Genomic DNA, 19,270 nt, shown 5'->3' on the forward strand with positions numbered 1-19,270 from the left:
GCTGACTGTCATGTACCCGGACTGGTGGTACAGATGTAGCAGAGCTGACTGTCATGTACCCGGACTGGTGGTACAGATGTAGCAGAGCTGACTGTCATGTACCCGGACTGGTGATACAGATGTAGCAGAGCTGACTGTCATGTACCCGGACTGGTGGTACAGATGTAGCAGAGCTGACTGTCATGTACCCGGACTGGTGGTACAGATGTAGCAGAGCTGACTGTCATGTACCCGGACTGGTGGTACAGATGTAGCAGAGCTGACTGTCATGTACCCGGACTGGTGGTACAGATGTAGCAGAGCTGACTGTCATGTACCCGGACTGGTGGTACAGATGTAGCAGAGCTGACTGTCATGTACCCGGACTGGTGGTACAGATGTAGCAGAGCTGACTGTCATGTACCCGGACTGGTGGTACAGATGTAGCAGAGCTGACTGTCATGTACCTGGACTGGTGGTACAGATGTAGCAGAGCTGACTGTCATGTACCTGGACTGGTGGTACAGATGTAGCAGAGCTGACTGTCATGTACCTGGACTGGTGGTACAGATGTAGCAGAGCTGACTGTCATGTACCTGGACTGGTGGTACAGATGTAGCAGAGCTGACTGTCATGTACCTGGACTGGTGGTACAGATGTAGCAGAGCTGACTGTCATGTACCCGGACTGGTGGTACAGATGTAGCAGAGCTGACTGTCTTGTGAAGCCTCCATTGTGCATTATAAAACCTCTGATCCAACGTTACATCTCCAGAGACTCCAGATACTGATAAGTAGCAGCGCACTGACAAATCACACGTTGAGCTCTGCTGCATCTGTACATTGTATTATCACCGCCTCTTGCATAGTCCACGTTATTATGGCGTACGTAGGACAGTCTTTTACATCGGTGTTATTGGTGATAACTCTCTGTAAAGTTGTGTTTTGTTGTCGGCTTTTCTCTTTGTAGTGTTTGTAGATTATGGAGGGATTGTGCTTGGCGTAAGCTGAAGGCCCGGCAGAGGGTGGCATGGTTGTCCACTGTGGGGGCAGGAGAGCTGGATTCGGGAGGCCACTCTTTGGTCCAAGTTGTGAAAGAAGAATTAGAGGTTAGAGAAATCTTTTTCTAAAATGGTATTTGTAAAAATTAATAAGTTCTTTCCAAGATAGTAAGTTATGCCCTATCCACGGGCTAGAGGATCATCGTTGGGACCCCCACAATCGAGAGAATGGGCCCCTGACACCTGGGAAGTAAGCTCCGCAGCCCCATCTTTAATGGAGCTGAGATGTCTGTGCTCGACCTCCGCTCCATTCACTGTCCATGGAACTGTGGGAGAAGGCTGGGCACAGCGGCTGCTATACTATATAGGGACAGCAGCGGATATACAGGTTACAAAAGTGTATGCTGATGCCGGCCAGCCATACGGAGTCCAAAGTGACACGCTTGACCTCTGATGGGTGAATGGGAAGCTATGGAGAAATCAGATGTACCCACTGGGAGCGCACATACAATAAATGCTATGTGAACATTCCCTTACACACAATTACCAGGACACATTTTCTAGAATGCCCCTCATTCCCAGAATTTCCATGCTCGTCCCAGTATAGATAGATGCGCCCCACTATGTAGTGAAGTCTTCTCCGTACACCAGGAGATGGGCCTAGAGTGTTTTAGAGGAGCTGTCATAGACTGAATTATTGCTTATGGTATATTATATGTGCTGTCTACACTAGAGATGAGCGGATCGCTTTGCAGAACCACGGTCCAGGTCAGTGCTCTCTGGCCATGGAATTTCCTGAGCTTTCGGGTTTGCCAGCTTGGCGTTTGATGGAAGGCCTGGTGTGACATCATCTGTGCTGCATGCAGTACACAGGTAACGTCTTGCCAGCCCGGCTAATGAGAAGCCGAGCCTGGAATCCCTAACGGTAAGGAAATTCATGCAGCTTCTGCCACGGCCAGAGAGCACTGACCTGGACCCGTGGACAGGGGTTGTGTGAATCGATCCGCTCATCTCTAGAGTACCACTAATATCAGAGGGTGTGTGGAATATGTATATAGCTGCCATGTGTTATACCTGCGTTATCCACACGATGGCCCTCTTATGGAGAGCATGCACTGATAGCGGACTCTTCTCTCTCCTGCAGAAAGTCTACATAATACCAGAGATATTCCTGTACTTCACGGACTCCGAGTCCCTTAATGATCACGGAGCACACTGCGGACCAAAGAAAGGTAACGATCCAATGTAACACAGCACATTCAGCCATGTTATAGACAGGGAAGCAGGGCTCTGGTGTTGGAGTCATGAAGTCGGAGTCTATGTCCGTTTTGGTGGAATCGGAGTATAAAATGGTCCGACTACAACTCCTAAAATATATAATAAATTGGGTACAGTAGTTCAATGCAGTTTGTGGGGAATATTTTTTCATAAGAATTTGGGAAAGTTATGAAATGTCCTATAAACGTCTGTCCTATTCCTGATCTAAGGGTCTAGACTTTTAGCTGAGATGAATCTGTGCTACAGTAAATTTATCACTTAAACATGAGCCATGTATGAGGGAGTCGGAGTCGTGGAGTCGGAGTTGGAGTCAGAGGTTTAGCTTACCGACTCCACAGCCCTGCAGGGAAGCACAGGACGCAAGGAACAGATTCATCCATATTTTATAATTCTTAGGCTGTGTGCACAGTCTTTTTGCTGAAGTTTTTGGAGCAGAAACTCAGTTTTTGAGATTTGGTGGAGGATTTGGAGAGTTTTCGGTCAGTTTCTGCTCTAAAAACTCGTAGAAAATCTCTATGTGCACATAGCCTTAGACAGTGCAAACCTAGACTACATCTTTACAACGTCTTTTGTAAGTTTACACCACCTATTAGTTGGTCTATATTTTCACCAGAAATTTGTGCCCAAATTTGGCACATTTTTTTGGAGCAGAAAGCATCTAAAACGCATAATAAATATGGTGAATGTTTAAGGAAGTTTTCTGGTATGTGAAGAAAAGTCTGCAGTCACTCTTATGTGATTGCAGACTGCTGAATCATGACAGTGTGTGATGCGCACACTGTCACGACTCCCATGTGCCCTATGCAAATGGGTGGTGTTCCGACCTCATGTATCTGATTTACTTACGGTCACGTACCGACTAGTCTCATCCAGCGTCTCTTCGTGATAGTGTGCACATCGCACACTGTCACAATTCGGCAGTTTGGAGTCACATAGAGCAACTGCAAACTTTTCTTCTGAGACTGGAAAACCCCTTTAAGGCTTGAAGCAGCAGCTTTACTAAACCTGCTCTCCAGCTTTACCAAACCTGCTCTCCTCCTTTACCAAACCTGCTCTCCTCCTTTACCAAACCTGCTCTCCTCCTTTACCAAACCTGCTCTCCTCCTTTACCAAACCCGCTCTCCACCTTTACCAAACCTGCTCTCCACCTTTACCAAACCTGCTCTCCACCTTTACCAAACCTGCTCTCCACCTTTACCAAACCTGCTCTCCACCTTTACCAAACCCGCTCTCCACCTTTACCCAGTCTTTTTGGTGGGACACTGTCTAGATCCAGATACATGATGCCACTGAAGCATGCTCACATTCTCCATAAATGAGGTATACGTTAAAAAAGTCTTATAAAGTAACAGACTCTGTATATCTATAACTATCTATAACAATGAGTGTAAGCTAAGACTTAGCACACACATCACATGATTCCGAATATCAGGTCATGTCACTATATCTTGGTACCTGCGGACTTGGCATAAAGTGTAATGTAAGCTCTCTGGATTCAGGGATTTTGAAAACTTGACCCATGAAAGGAGCCTCACTGAAAACAAAGAGGCCGCATCATATAAGTGGCGCATGTTGGTTTACTATCTGATGTAGTCAATGATGTTAGTTCTTCTTTTGTAGCAAAAAAGAAACATGGTTTAGAAACTGCAACTTCCTTGGAGAAACTGCTGCCAAAGGACTGTGAAATTGTGGGACTTGCCACACCGGGAACCGTAGGTAACATACCATGTGCTGTATAGTCGCATATACTTACTGCTTTCATCCTATTTCTGTTCTTTGTATTGTGGACTCAGTACAAGAAAATGTGATTTCTCTATGGCTTGGGAATAACATTTGGTTGGCCAAATGAGCGTTCCATATCAGCTATTAAAGTGAACCTGACAGCAGATACATGCTGCCCGATTCACAGCAGCAGGTATAAGACGCTGGCTGTATGATTTCAGCCATATAAGTTAAACTTTGAAATGCTTCAGGGTAAAACGTACTGTAATAGCCGCCGGAGATCGAGCCTCTCACAGGTCTCTCCCTTTACATGTATGCAGGTAGACCTGTCAATCCAGGGCAGCAGTTGGGGAGAAGGCACCAAGGACCCGCCTGTCCGACTAGTCTCCTGGGCGGCTCGGTCTTCGGTGGCTTTTAAAGTATGTCTTCCTCTGAAACACTGCAGTGTTTCAAAATTAAACTTCTATGGCTGAAATCATACAGCTAGTGCCTGATGCATGCTGCCGTGGTACCTTTAAAGGTGTATGGATAACCTTATTATGGGCTGCTTCATCCACCAGATTGCTCTGACATCTGAGCACAGAGATGCTGGTGGTTCTGCTCCTTTTGGGGCATTTGTTGACTCACTGTACCTTCCCCTGTGCCTCCCCTATGTTTTTTTGTCTTCAGATTTACCAGTAAGGGTGATTATTGTCATTGCAGTAGTTATTTTCTAGTATTTCTTGTTGAGGGTTTAGGCACAGTACCCGGCGTTAATATTACAGCACTGGGTGCTGTCGGTGCCGATATCATTACCTAAAGAACTGAGCGCATCGAGTATAGTGCTGCTTTCCATAGTCTTCCTATTCCCTCCTGTCGACTGCAACTGAGTTACTATTCATGGAATTAATTCGCTATTTACATTAATTTACTTGTTTTTACACTAGTAACACCCATAGGTTCTTCCAGTAATCCACCCAAAGAATTAGAAGATGGGGAGTCTGGCTTTGCACTTCTCTTTCCAAAAATCAATGGGGTAAAGATCCAAAAATTTCATTTCTTCAAGGACTCGAAGAATAAAGTATTTGATGAGAAAATACTTGAAGAGGCTGGTGAGTTTTACTATTAATGCTCTGTTAAAACACAAACACACAGTAGGCTTCACATTGTACTTTATCCCTTTAGCGCAAAATGACACACTTGTATGTCAGGGCTGGGGTACATAAGGGTGGAGGGGGCTCGGAGCGGAGCACCCTCCATACGGCATAGATGTCGGCCGAGTTACATTGCCGACATCTGTCTCTTAAAGGCAGTCGTTAACCCTAGAACGCATACCTGGGGCCTCGCAGGCCCGCCCTGTTAATTGTTTTCTATTTTCTGCAAAAATTACTTTAGTTAGAATTTTGAAACTCTAGGTATTCCTCAGGTATATAGTTGTTTGTCATTTTTGTTTGAGTTATTCCATGTTATTTGCACATGGGCCTAAAAGGCCCCAGGTATGTGAAAAAGTAGATTTTTATGGTCATGCGTTCTAGGGTTAAAGATAAGCTCCGATTCCTGCTGTTAATCATTAAAATGCCACGGTCAGTCTGACAGCAACATTTAAATGGATCATGCATTGGCTCTCGTTGGCCCCAGCTTTCTAGGCCTATCATTTTTGAGGTATTCGTCAAAAAAACAGAACACATGCAATAATAATTTGTAGCCAAGCGACTGCACGAACCTGCCCCACATTTGCCACACAGGTAAATTAGGAACTACGGAAAGTTTTACACCAGGTTTCAGTTATCTAAGACATATTCACCATAAGAAAACTTAAAGGGGATATCCGGGACTTAAATAAATGTGCTTAAGCACTAACAGGCAAGTAGTTACTACCTACCTGCCTTGTGTGCACGGTGCCGTTCTCCGCCGACACAGAGCAGTCACATACTTCTGCTGACGTCACGTCAACAGAGCGGCAGTTTCTTTTCCTGTTGACAGGGCGGGACTACTGGTGTCATGCTGATTGACTGCCGTCTCTGCTGCCTAATTGGGGGAAGGTGGCTGTCAATGACCGGCGCTGGGTACAACAGGCAGGTAGTTGCCTCTGTTAGCAACTACTTTTGCCTGTTAGTGCTTAGGCACACTTTTTTTTTTTTAAAGTCACAAATATCCCCTTTAATACAAAATCAATCTCGAGATACTAGCTTAAAAAATGGAATATGAAGACAAATATTAATTTACAGCCAAACGACTGGACCAATCTGCCCTAAATTTGACATATATAGGTAAATCAGAAAGTAACAGATTGCTGGGGGGGACCAACACCCGGCCCCCTCTGATCAGCTGTTACAGCCAACTCTGGCAGTGGCTGGATGTAAACCGTGTACGGAGTGGAGCACCACAGCTTGGAACGTTGTGTAGTGGCCGCACCCAGGTCCTGCAGATCAGCTCATATTCAAATATGTACATATAACAATAAGAGAAGGCAGAGGTGATTTTAACCCCTTACTGACATCTGACATAGATGTACAGCGCAAGTTGGTAGCAGGTGTATAGATCGGTCTCATGGTGTGAGCCCGTCCCTTATTCAGCAGATAATGGCTTGGACACAGAGCCAGAGCCTGCCTCTAACAGCCGCCAGCAACTGTTCTGACAGTGGCATTAACAGTGTGGCGGCATGGGGGCACATCATTCTATGCTCCCATTAGCACCACTGTGACGCGATCGCTGGGTGCCGATGGGTTGGTATGACAGCCAGGGGTCTCTTGAAGACTGTGAAACCCAGGCTGTGGTATCGCTGTATATAGCAGAAGTGATCAGACGATTGCTGATTCAAGTACTCCAAAGGAACTAATAAATATTCTAAAAAGTATTAAAAAAAAAAAAAAAGTGTAAAGAAAACATAAGTTTAAAACACCTTTTTTCCCCATTAAAAAAATGTAAAAAATACACACGTCATATCGCTGTGTTTTGTAAAATCGGATCTATAAAAATCTAAAAATAATGAACTTGATCCGTAAACGGAAAAAAATTCAAAATTACAAGATTGCGTTTTTTTTGGATGTTGTGACACCGCAGAAAAATGGTGTAAAAAGCGATCAAAATGTCATATCTATCCCAAAATGGTATCAATAGAAACATCATCTTGCCCCTCAAAAATTAAGCCTGCACCTATCTCCATCGACCGAAAAATGAAAACCTTACAAGTCTCCGAATATGGCAACACAATCAAAAAGAGATTTATTTTCTTACAAGTTTCCAATTTTTCTTTATACCACAATCAAATAATTAAAAAAAAAAACTGGACACGTTTGGTATCGCCGTAACCGTACTGATGAGGAGAATCATATTGTCAGGTCATTTTAACCATACGATGTACGCCGTAAAAACAATTCCCAAAAAACAATGGCAGAATATAGTCGCATTTGGAATTTTTTTTTTTTAATTTTTCAGTACACTATGTGGTAAAATGACTGGTTTCATTCAAAAGTAAAACTTGTCCTGCAAAAAAACAAGCCCTCATATGTCTATGTGGATTTAAAAATAAAAAGTTATGGCTCTTGGAAAAAGGGAAGGAAAAAGCGAAAACACAAAAACGGAAATTTTCCGTGTCGGGAAGGGGTTAAATTGCACCTTAGTCCCATTCATTTCAGTTGAGGTGAGCAAAAAAAAAAGAAAAATAACAGCACAAGCTGTAGACATGTGTGGCACAAGTTTCGGGAGATAGTAGCCATATGTTTCTAACCCTGGATACACCCCCTTTAAAGCTTCTTAACGACCGCCATTAATCAAGTGTAAAATATCCATTCCAAGTTTACATAGGTTTGTGATACATGTCCATAAAAAGAAAAGTCTGATGTGTTGGTGATTATCTACAAGCCGGGCAGCGGGTGCAGGTTATTGGGATTGTGGTGATCATTATTTCACTACTCTGACTTGTTCGTTTTACCATTCCAGCCTAAAGACATTCATTTCTAATTTCCGTGCAAAAAATTTCTAACTGTCCATGATTTATTATCATGTTGTTCAGGAAGGAAAAAAAAAGTCAGCAACCTTGGTATGAATAGGCATAAATAGGCACATCATAGCAAATGTATCATTCTAGTTTCCTTCTGTAATTACATTGGAGAAAGTAGCAGTGGGCACAATATTTCTGAAGCCGCCCTGCAACAATTGTCATCAGAGTCAGGAAAATCTGTCCCGGTCTTACAAGCCACAGATCGCTGCCAGTTTTCTGGGATTATTCACTGACTGCTGCACTTATTTTTTATTTATTTTCAGGCCTTAAAAATAACCCAGATCTGCGCGTAGTTCTGATCTTTGGGTACAACACATGGAGGCATGGAGCGACACGTTTCCTACATCAAGTCCTTAATCCTTTAAATGAGAAAAGTATCATCATCGCTGGCGGGCAGGTGGAATACCTGGCCTCATTCTCTTCCCAGGCGTAAGTATAGTTTTCAGATCTGACTTACAGCTAGAAGTTGTTCTACTTATATTCTAATGATTCTGTCTTACCACCAAGCTCATTCACAGCACTGCAAACTCCAGAGATAAAATCCCCCAGCATTCCTTTTGGCTTACTTATCCGCACAGAGCTTGATCTGATCTTTTTTTTTTTGCATTCTGTAAAGTTTATAAAACCAACTATTTCAATACCGGAGCTCAACTATAGTGTTGACCTCTCTCAGGGTCTTATTGTGCCCTCATCAATGGTGACAGATTCACTTCACAGATGCTTCTGTCAATGGTTTACTCTCCTAACCGGCAGATCTGTGAAATAAACTTTATAAAATGGGCTAGAGAGTGTAAATGATGCAAATGTACTCAACTTCCTAAGTAGCTAATATTTTTGTATCTAAATTGTAAAGTGGTATTCAAAGGATGAACCCCTCTTCGCCATCTGCCATATATGTACACCACAGCGGGCAAGGAGTTCCCATAAAGCGTCACACATATATGCCACATTGATGGAGCCAGCTCAGAAGCAGAGCCACCACCATCGGCAGGAGGTATATGTAAAGGGCTGAATGCGTTAACACCCTTGCGACACCATTGTGAGGCGCCAATGGTTGTCACGGCAACTGAAGGTCAAACTTTGATCTCTGGGGCTGTCGGGTACAGTGGCCTGTAAGGCCCTGATATATACCATATCTAGCAGGCCTTCCGTCAGTGTAAAACTCACAGGTCTATTAGCCGGTAATATACACATTTTGTAGGGTATCAGATCATTCAAAAGTTCAAGTCCCATAGTGGGAATAAGAGGAAAAAAAGTCCTATAAACTTTTGTACGTAAAAATATTAAAAAACGTTTCAGCTCTGTTTGCACTGGTTCTATCGGGGGTCGCATGACTTTATTATGTCAAGCTATCCCTGAGGCCAATCAGCACTGGTTTCACTTCACGCTCCCCACCTTCGGACAATTCACAAGCATCCGTAGGAATTGGAGACCTGCTGCTCTCTCACTTCCTTCAGATGTATGTGATACATCCAAAGATGGGGAGAGTGAAGCGAGTGCTGATTGGCTGCAGGGATCACTTGACCCAATGTAATGCAATCCCTGGGAGAGCCAGTGCCGACGCCAGTGGAACGGCGCCGGCATCCGAGGTGAGTATAGGTGTTATCATTTTACTGGGGGCAAACGTATGGATTTAGAAGGGGTTTTCCGACTAGTGGATGACCCCTTTAATTTCTTGTGATGACGCAAATAAGGATTCCATAGTATGACATTTGACCAGTTCTCCTTTTTGCCTTGCAGGAAGACTCGAGGTACGGATTGCATTGGTGTAGTTGGACTGGCGCTGAGTGGACCACAGATTCAGGGTGCCACCGTTCTTCTAGACCAGGATGTGTATGATGAAAAGACTGCAGACTCTGTCATGCAGCGTCTAAAGGCCGCAAACATTCCTGAGGAGAATAGCTTGGGGCTTATGTTTGCATGTGTCGGCCGAGGAGAGCAGCACTACAAGAAGAAAAATATCGAGGCGGATTCTTTTCGGAAACACTTTCCCAATGTGCCTCTGTTTGGCTTTTTTGGCAATGGCGAGATTGGTTGTGACCGTGTGGTTAGTGGTAATTTTACACTGCGTGAATGTAATGGTGAAAAGGACAATCTTTTACATGGATACACCACAGTGATGACCATTATTCATTTTGGACACACCAAGTAATGCTTCCTGCTCCTAAATACTGAAATCTGTAAAAACCAAAAATGTCAGCGCGCTGTACAATTCCTGCCAGAAACTTTTAGACTAGTCACATTCTCACATTATGTAATACTGCCTCAAAATTGAAAACAAATCTTTGTAAAAATGTAATCTCTCCTCTTTTATTTGGCTTTAATAAAGATTTTGTGTCTCTTGATTTCATAAAATGATGCTGCCATCACTATTGAGAGGCCCAGCGTGTGGATGCAATGATAGGAGTATCTAAATGTTGTCATTTGCTATGGAATATGGCTAATTATTATATAAGTACTGTAAAATACAGTGGGGAAAATAAGTATTTGATAAACTGACAATTTTGCAAGTTTTCCCACCTACAAAGAATGGAGAGGTCTGTAATTTTTATCATAGGTACACTTCAACTGTGAGAGACAGAATCTAACAATAAAAAAAAAACAATCACATTGTATGATTTTTAAATACTTAATTAAATTGCATTTTATTGCATGAAATATTTGATCACCTACCAACCAGCAAGAATTCTGGCTCTCACAGACCTGTTAGTTTTTCTTTAAGAAGCCCTCCTACTCTGCACTCATTACCTGTATTAATTGCACCTGTTTGAACTCATTACCTATATAAAAGACATAATTAATTTGCATTTATTGCCTGAAACAAGTATTTGATACAATAGAAAAACAGAACTTAATATTTGGTACAGAAACATTTGTTTGTAATTAGAGGTCAGACGTTTCCTGTAGTTCTTGACCAAGTTTGCACACACTGCAGCAGGGATTTTGGCCCCCTCCTCCATACAGATCTCCAGATCTTTCAGGTTTCGGGGCTGTCACTGGGCAACATTGAGTTTCAGCTCCCTCCAAAGATATTCTATTGGGTTCAGGTCTTGAGACTGGCTAGACCACTCCAGCTCCTTGAAATGCTTCTTACAGAGCCACTCCTTAGTTGCACTGACTGTGTGTTTCAGGTCATTGTCATGCTGGAAGACCCAGCCACAACCCAACTTCAATGCTCTTATTGAGAGAAGGAGGTTGTTGGGCAAAATCTCGTGATACATGACCCCATCCATCCTCCCTTAAATACGGTGCATTTGTCCTGTGCCCTTTGCAGAAAAGCACCCCCAAAGTATGATGCTTTCTCCACCATGCTTCACGGTTGGGTGTTCTTAGGGTTGTACTCATCCTTCTTCCTTCAAACATGGCGAGTGGAGTTGATACCTAAAAGTTCTATTTTGGTCTCATCTGACCACATGACCTCCTCCTCTAGATCATCCAGATGGTCATTGGCGAACTTCAAACGGGCCTGGATATGTGCTGGCATGAGCACATATCACATATTTTAATCCATGACGGTGTAGTGTGTTACTGTCAGTAATGTTTGAAACTGTGGTCGCAGCTCTCTTCAGGTCATTGACCAGGTCCTCCCGTGTAATTCTGGGCTGATTCCTGACCTTTCTCAGAATCATCCTTACCTCACGAGGCAAGATTTTGCATGGAGCCCCAGACCGAGGAAGATTGACAGTCATCTTGTATTTCTTCCATTTTCTAATAATTGTGCCAACAGTTGTTGCCTTCTCACCAAGCTGTTTGTCTATTGTCCTGTAGCTTATCCCAGCCTTATGGAGGTCTACAATTTTGTCCCTGGGATTCTTAAACAGCTCTTTGGTGTTGGTCACGGTGGAGAAGTTGGAGTATGATTTATTGTCTGGACAGGTGTCTTTTATACAGGTAACGAGTTAAAACAGGCTGGTTGGCAGGTGATCAAATACCGTATTTTTCGGACTATGCGACACACTTTTTTCCTCCAAAATTTTGGAGGAAAGTGGGGGGTGTGTCTTCTGCACCTCTCGACAGTTATTTTGGCCCACTCCTCATGAGCAAACTGCTCCAGTTGTCTCGTGTTTGAAGGTTGCCTTTTCCAGACAACATATTTCAGCTCTTTCTAAAGATGCTCAATAGGACTTAGGTCAGGGCTCATAGAAGGCCACTACAGAATAGTCCAATGTTTTCCTCTTAGCCATTCTTGGGTGTTTTTAGCTGTCTGTTTTGGGTCATTATCCTGTTGCAAGACCCATGACCTGCGACTGAGACCAAGCTTTCTGACACTGGGCAGCACATTTCTCCCTTGATAGTCTTGAGATTTCATTGTACCCTGCACAGATTCAAGACACCCTGTGCCAGATGCAGCAAAGCAGCCCCAGAACATAACAGAGCCTCCTCCATCTTTTACAGTAGGGACAGTGTTCTTTTCTTGATATGCCTCATTTTTCCGTTCTGTGAACATAGAGCTTATGTGCCTTGCCAAAAACTTCCATTTTTGTCTCATCTGGCCATAGGACATTCTCCCAGAAGCTTTGTGGCTTGTCAACATGTAGTTTGGCAAATTCCAGTCTGGCTTTTTTATGATTTTTTTCAACAATGGTGTTCTCCTTGGTCGTCTCCCATGAAGTCCACTTTGGATCAAACAACGACGGATGGTGCGATCTGACACTGATGTTCCTTGAGCTTGAAGTTCACCTTTAATCTCTTCAGAAGTTATCCTGGGCTCTTTTGTTACCATTCGTATTATCCGTCTCTTGATTTGTCATCAATCTTCCTCCTGCGGCCACGTCCAGGGAGGTTGGCTACAGTCCAACGGATCTTAAATTTCTGAATAATATGTGCAACTGTAGTCACAAGTTGGCAAGCTCATCAAGAGAATGCCAAGAGTATGCAAAGCAAAAGGTGGTTACTTTGAAGAACCTAGAATATAAGACATTTTCAGTTGTTTCACACTTTTTTGTTAAGTATATAATTCCACATGTGTTAATTCATAGTTTTGATGCCTTCAGTGTGAATGTACAATTTTCATAGTCATGAAAATACAGAAAAATCTTTAAATGAGAAGGTGTGTCCAAACTTTTGGTCTGTACTGTATATAAATAATGTGGAGGGTGTGGGGGGAGCTTCAGCGGCGGAGGAGCGGGGCACAGGAGGCAGTAGCCCGCTGCTAAAGAAAATGAAAATGAAACGCTCATGGGCGTGGGGAGCAGTGAATATTCATTTTCCTTAATAGCTCGCACACTGTACTTGCAGCGTGGCTCCTGGTATGTATGGCCCCCCTCATCCCTCATCCTGGTATGTATGGCACCCTTCATCCCTCATCCTGGTTTGTATGCCCCCCCCCCATCATCCCTCTTCCTGGTATGCTTGGCACCCCCTGATCCCCATCATGCTGCACACAAAAAAAAATAAACAATTATACTCACCTCCTCTGTACCACCGCTGCGTCCTGCTCTGCTGCCGACAGGGATCTCACTGTGTGAGCCGCGCATGGCGAAATGCCATGCACCTTCACACTGTGAGATGCTGTGCCGGAATAGTCACTGCTCCCCACGCCGGGACTGTGTGTGTGGCGAGCAGTGACCATTCATTCTCCTTAACAGCGTGCACATTGTACCCGCAGCGCGGCTCTTGATCATGAGAGTGGGTTGTAGTGAATATTCATGGTCTCTAATTTCGGGCACACCTGACCGCCGGCTGCAGCAGGAGCCGCGCTGCGGGTACAGTCCCGGCGTGGGAAGCAGTGACTATTCCGGTACAGCATTTCACAGTGTGAGGGTGCATGGCAATTACGCCATGCGCGGCTCACACAGTGAGATCCCTGTCGGCAGCAGAGCAGGACGCAGAGGAGGTGACTATAATTGTTTATTTTTTTTGTGTGCAGCGTGATGGGGATCAGGGGGTGCCAAGCATACCAGGAAGAGGGATGAAGGGGCCCATACATACCAGGAAGAGGGATGAAGGGGGCCATGCATTAACAGGGCATCATGAGCACATTTTTTAGCTTAAAATTTTTATTCTATTTTCCTCCTCTAAAACCTAGGTGCGTCTTATGGTCTGGTGTGTCTTATAGTCCGAAAAATACGGTACTTATTTTGTGCAAAAAAATGCAATTTAATTATGTAAAAATCATACAATGTGATTTTCTGGATTTTTTTTTTGTCTCTCATAGTTGAAGTGTACCTAGGATAAAAAATTACAGATCTCTCCATTTTTTGTAGGTGGGAAAACTTGCAAAATCAACAGTGTATCAAATACTTATTTTCCCCACTGTATAGCAAAAATGTAATTTCTACAAAAGAACTATTAGTAACAAGGCTGTCTCACAAACCTTAAAGGGGTTTTCCCACAACCAAAAGTTCATTTTAAAAATTGTCTGTGCCTGACCATGTACGGAACATACAGTGGGGGAAATAAGTATTTGATCCCTTGCTGTTTTTGTAAGTTTGCCCACTGACAAAGACATAAACAGTCTATAATTTTAAGGGTAGGTTAATTTTAACATTGAGGAGACATAAAATATCTAAAAAAAAAATCAAGAAAATCACATTGTATAAATTAGATAAATTTATTTGCATTTTGCAGTGAGAAGTAAGTATTTGATCCCCTTCAAACCATTATGAGTTCTGGCTCCTACAGACCAGTTAGACGCTCCTAATCAACTCGTTACCTGCATTAAAGATAGCTGTCTTATATAGTCACCTGTATAAAAGACTCCTGTCCACAGACTCAATTAATCAGTCAGACTCTATCCTCTACAACATGGGCAAGACCAAAGAGCTTTCTAAGGATGTCAGGGACAAGATCATAGACCTGCACAAAGCTGGAATGGGCTACAAAACCATAAGTAAGATGCTGGGTGAGAAGGAGACAACTGTTGGTGCAATAGTAAGAAAATGGAAGAAATACAAAATGACTGTTAATCGACATCGGTCTGGGGCACCATGCAAAATTTCACCACGTGGGATATCCTTGATCATGAGGAAGGATCAGCCTAAAACTACACGGGGGAACTTGTTAATGATCTCAAGGCAGATGGGACCACAGTCACCAAGAAAGCCATTGGTAACACATTACGCCTTAAAGGTTTAAAATCCTGCAGTGCCCGCAAGGTCCCCCTGCTCAAGAAGGCACATGTGCAGGCCCGTCTGAAGTTTGCCAATGAACACCTGGGTGATTCTGTGAGTTATTGGGAGAAGGTGCTGTGGTCAGATGAGGCAAAAATTGAGCTCTTTGGCATTAACTCAACCCACCGTGTTTGGAGGAAGAAGAATGATGAGTATAACCCTAAGAACATCATCCCAACCGTGAAGCATGGTGGGGGAAACATTATAATTTGGGGGTGCTTTTCTGCAAAGTGGACATGACGACTGCACCGTACTGAAGGGAAGATGGATGGGGTATGTATCACGAGATCTTGGCCAACAACCTCCTTCCCTCAGTAAGAGCATTGAAGATGGGTCACGGCTGGGTCTTCCAGCAAGACAATGACTCAAAACATACAGCCAAGGCAACAAAGGAGTGGCTCAAACAGAAGCACAGTAAGGTCCTGGATTGGCCTAGCCAGTCTCCAGACCTTAATCCCATAGAAAACTTATGGAGGGAGTTGAAGCGACAGCCTCAAAATCTTAATGATTTAGAGATGATCTGCAAAGAGGAGTGGACCAAAATTCCTCCCGACGTGTGCACAACCCTCATAATAAATTACAAAAAACTTCTGACTGCCTGTGCTTGCCAACAAGGGTTTTGCCACCAAGTATTAAATGCTGTTTGCCAGAGGGATCAAATACTTATTTCTCACTGCATCTCTCAATGTTAAAATTAGCCTACCCTTAAAATTATAGACTGTTCATGTCTTTGTCAGTGGGCAAACTTACAAAAACAGCAAGGGATCAAATACTTACTTCCCCCACTGTACCACATCTCCTGGGCAGGGGAGGAAGCAAAAGACAATACAGACATTACAGCAGGGGATCGCAGAGGATTCATTTTGTGAGGTAAAATATTGTTTAAAAACAGGCAGTGAAATATTTTACCTCACAAAATGAATCCTCTGCGATCCCCTGCTGTAGTATCTGTGTTGTATTTTGCTTCCTCTCCTGCCCAGGAGATGTGGTATGTTCCGTACATGGTCAGACACAGACAATATTTAAAATAAACTTTTGTTCATGACAAAACCTCTTTAACCTCTTTGCGCAAAAGGACGTAACTACACATCTGCACTGAGGTCCGCATCGGGAATTGAGCCCCCTCCATACACGGCACATGCCGGCTGTGTTACTTAGCAGGTATATGTCTCTAACAGCAGCGTTGAAATCTAAGCTCCGATCGCTGCTGTTAAACATTTAGATGCCGATGTCAGTTGGTGACAGCGGCATTTATGGAGAGACCTCCATTCTTTATTATACACTGTACTACTATGATATTGCACTATATAGAAGAAGTGATCAAACAACCACATGCTTAGATCCACTATGGGAACTAAGAAACAAGGCAAAATAGTTTAAAAAAAAGAGAAAAATACGGAAATTCAACTCTTTCCCTTTTAAAAATAAAGAAAAATTAACATATATGTTATCGCTGCCTCCATAAACGTTCAGTATATCACAATATTAAATTAATTAACCCATACAGTAAACACTTTCAAGAGAAAAAAAATTGAAACTGAACTGCAGCTTTTCACACCTTCCTAAGAAAAAAAAAATACAATAAATGATCAAAACATAGTATGTACCCTAAATGTATTTCATCCCAAATGTATTTTTATTCCCCGCTTTCCAGTGAATTGTATGGTGAAATAAATGATGTCATTCAAAACTACAAACTCGTTCTGCAAAAAAAAACAAGCCCTCATAGAGCTATATCAACGAAAAAAATAGTAAAGTTATGGCTCTTGAAAGAAGGCCAGGTAAAAGCAAAAGCACAAAAATGAAAAATACTCTGGTCCTTAATCCCTTCATGACCTTACAATTTTTCGTTTTTGCACTTTCATTTTCCTCCCCTTATTCCAAGAGCCATAACTTTTTTACTTGTCCATTCCCATAGCCATGTGAGGGTTTCTTTTTGGGACAAGTTGTACTTTTGAATGACACCATTCATTTTATCATGTGATGCACTGGAAAGTGGGAAGCAAATTTCAAGTGCGTCGAATTTGCAAAAAAAAAGTGAAACTCCACAATTGTTTTTTGGTCTTTTTTATTTACCATGTTCTCTATATGGTAAAACTGACCTAGCAATATGATTCCCCAGGTCACTACGAGTACGCAGATACCAAACATGTATAGTTTTTTTTTATATTTATTTATTTAACCCCTTTACCCCCCCCCCCCAAGCCTGTATTCACACCGTCATGACCAGGTCAAATTTTACAATTTTGACCCCTGTCACTTTATGTGGTAATAACTTCACTTCAACGGATCCCACTGATTCTGAGACTGTTTTTTTCATGATATATTGTACTTCATGATACTGGTAAAATTTCTTCAATATGACTTGCGTTTATTTGTGAAAAAATCGGAAATTTGGTGAAAATATTGAAAATTTAGCAATTTTCAAACTTCTATTTTTTTTTTGCCCTTAAATCAGAGGGTTATGGCACATAAAATAGTTAATAAATAACATTTCCCACATGTCTACTTTACATCAGCACAATTTTTGAAACATAATTTTTTTTGTTAGGAAGTTATAAGGGTTAACAGTTGACCAGCGATTTCTCGTTTTTACAACAACATTTACAAAACCAATTTTTTTAGAGACCACATCACATTTGAAGTGACTTTGAGGGGTCTATATCACAGAAAATACCCAAAAGTGACACCATTCTAAAAACCACATACCTCAAGGTTCTGAAAACCACATTCAAGAAGTTTATTAACCCTTCAGGTGCTTCACAGGAATTAATGGAATGTGGAAGGAAAAAAATGAACATTTAACTTTTTTTCATAAAAATTTTATTTTACACCCCATTTTTTTTTATTTTTACAAGGGTAACAAGAGAAAATGGATCCCAAAATGTATTGTGCAATTTCCCTGAACACGCCGATATCCCATATGTGGGGGAAAATTACTGTTTGGGCGCACGGCAGAGTTCGAAAGGGAAGGAGCGTGATTTGACTTTTTGAATGCAAAATTTTCTGGAATAATTAGCTGACACCATGTCGCGTTTGGAGAACCTCTCATAGGCCTAAGCAGTGGAACCCTCCCACAAGTAACCCCATTTTGGAAAGTAGACCCCTCAGGGAATGTACCTAGATGTGTGGTGAGCACCTTGAATCCACATGTGCTTCACAGAATTTTACAACGTTGATCTGTGAAAAGGAAAAAAAAATATTTTTTCCCAGAAAAATGTTGTTTTAGCTCAGAAAGAAAGGAGTGCCATATTGGAGTTCAGATTTTGCTGAACTGGTTTGAGGGGGCCATGTCACATTGACAGAGTCCCTGAGGTGCCAGAACAGCAGAACCCCCATAAGCGCCCCATTTTACAAACTACACCTCTATATAGAAGTACAAGCAGCATCACATCAATCTGCTCCAGTGAGGAATTACATCAGTCAAATTGACGCGTTTCAACTCAGACAAGTTTTATTCATGATCATGAATAAGACTCGTCTGAGTTGAAACGCGTCGATTTGACTAATGTAATTCCTCACTGGAGCAGATTGATGTGATGCTGCTTGTATTTCTCGGATGAACTCAAAGATTTTTTTATCTTGGACTCAATAAATTACTATGTTTTAACTTTATCCTACGCTGGAGATTTTCCTCTTTTCTCTTCATTGCACCAACCCGAGCCAGGGCGACTCCCTGCGAGGTTCTCTGGACACAGAGGATTTGCAGACTGCATTCCGGTGAGCTGACTCTCCCTTTCTTTTCTTCCCTTTTTCCATGCTAAATGTGGCTTAGGCACACTGGGGCTCAGAAGAGAGAGGGGCATGTGGATTTGGGAGCACAGAATTTGCTGAATTTCTTTTGGTGGGGGCGAGGAGCCATTTTGCTTTTCTAGAGGCTTTATACTACCAGTAACGTAGAAGCCCCCTATATTTCCATTAACAGATGATGGACCTTAGTGGGGACTTGTTTTTTTTGTGGATTGAGTTGAAGCTTTTATTGGGAACATTTTAAATAACATTTTGGATCACATTTATCCTACACTCTACGCTGAGCACTTACTTTGGGGTTTCCATCTAAATCTCCGAGTGACATGATTCAGATGAAATCCCCAAAGGATCCATTCACTATAATGAGGCAGCAAAGTTACTCTGGACTTCGTCTGGCCTCTTCAGCGGTGTCCTTCTTTTCAGAAGACAAAACTGTGGTGGACCGTG

At 42.6% G+C, this 19,270-nt stretch overlaps 1 protein-coding gene across 1 annotated transcript in view; it reads left to right on the forward strand.

Annotated features, from left to right (window-relative positions):
• Window positions 1–10,316, forward strand: part of FBXO22 (F-box protein 22) — a 13,043-nt gene extending 2,727 nt beyond the window's left edge. Inside the window, exons 2-7 of the mRNA XM_073652655.1 lie at window positions 949–1,087; window positions 2,124–2,211; window positions 3,878–3,973; window positions 4,906–5,070; window positions 8,225–8,390; window positions 9,702–10,316. Of these exons, the coding sequence (XP_073508756.1) occupies window positions 949–1,087; window positions 2,124–2,211; window positions 3,878–3,973; window positions 4,906–5,070; window positions 8,225–8,390; window positions 9,702–10,113 (1,066 nt within the window). The 3' untranslated portion in view covers window positions 10,114–10,316. The remainder of the gene's footprint in view (window positions 1–948; window positions 1,088–2,123; window positions 2,212–3,877; window positions 3,974–4,905; window positions 5,071–8,224; window positions 8,391–9,701) is intronic.
• Window positions 10,317–19,270: the final 8,954 nt, after the last annotated feature.

The sequence above is a fragment of the Phyllobates terribilis genome, unplaced genomic scaffold (genome assembly GCF_046119375.1).
Source record: "Phyllobates terribilis strain yellow unplaced genomic scaffold, ASM4611937v1 Scaffold_11__3_contigs__length_659146591, whole genome shotgun sequence".
Taxonomy (NCBI): Eukaryota; Metazoa; Chordata; class Amphibia; order Anura; family Dendrobatidae; genus Phyllobates; species Phyllobates terribilis.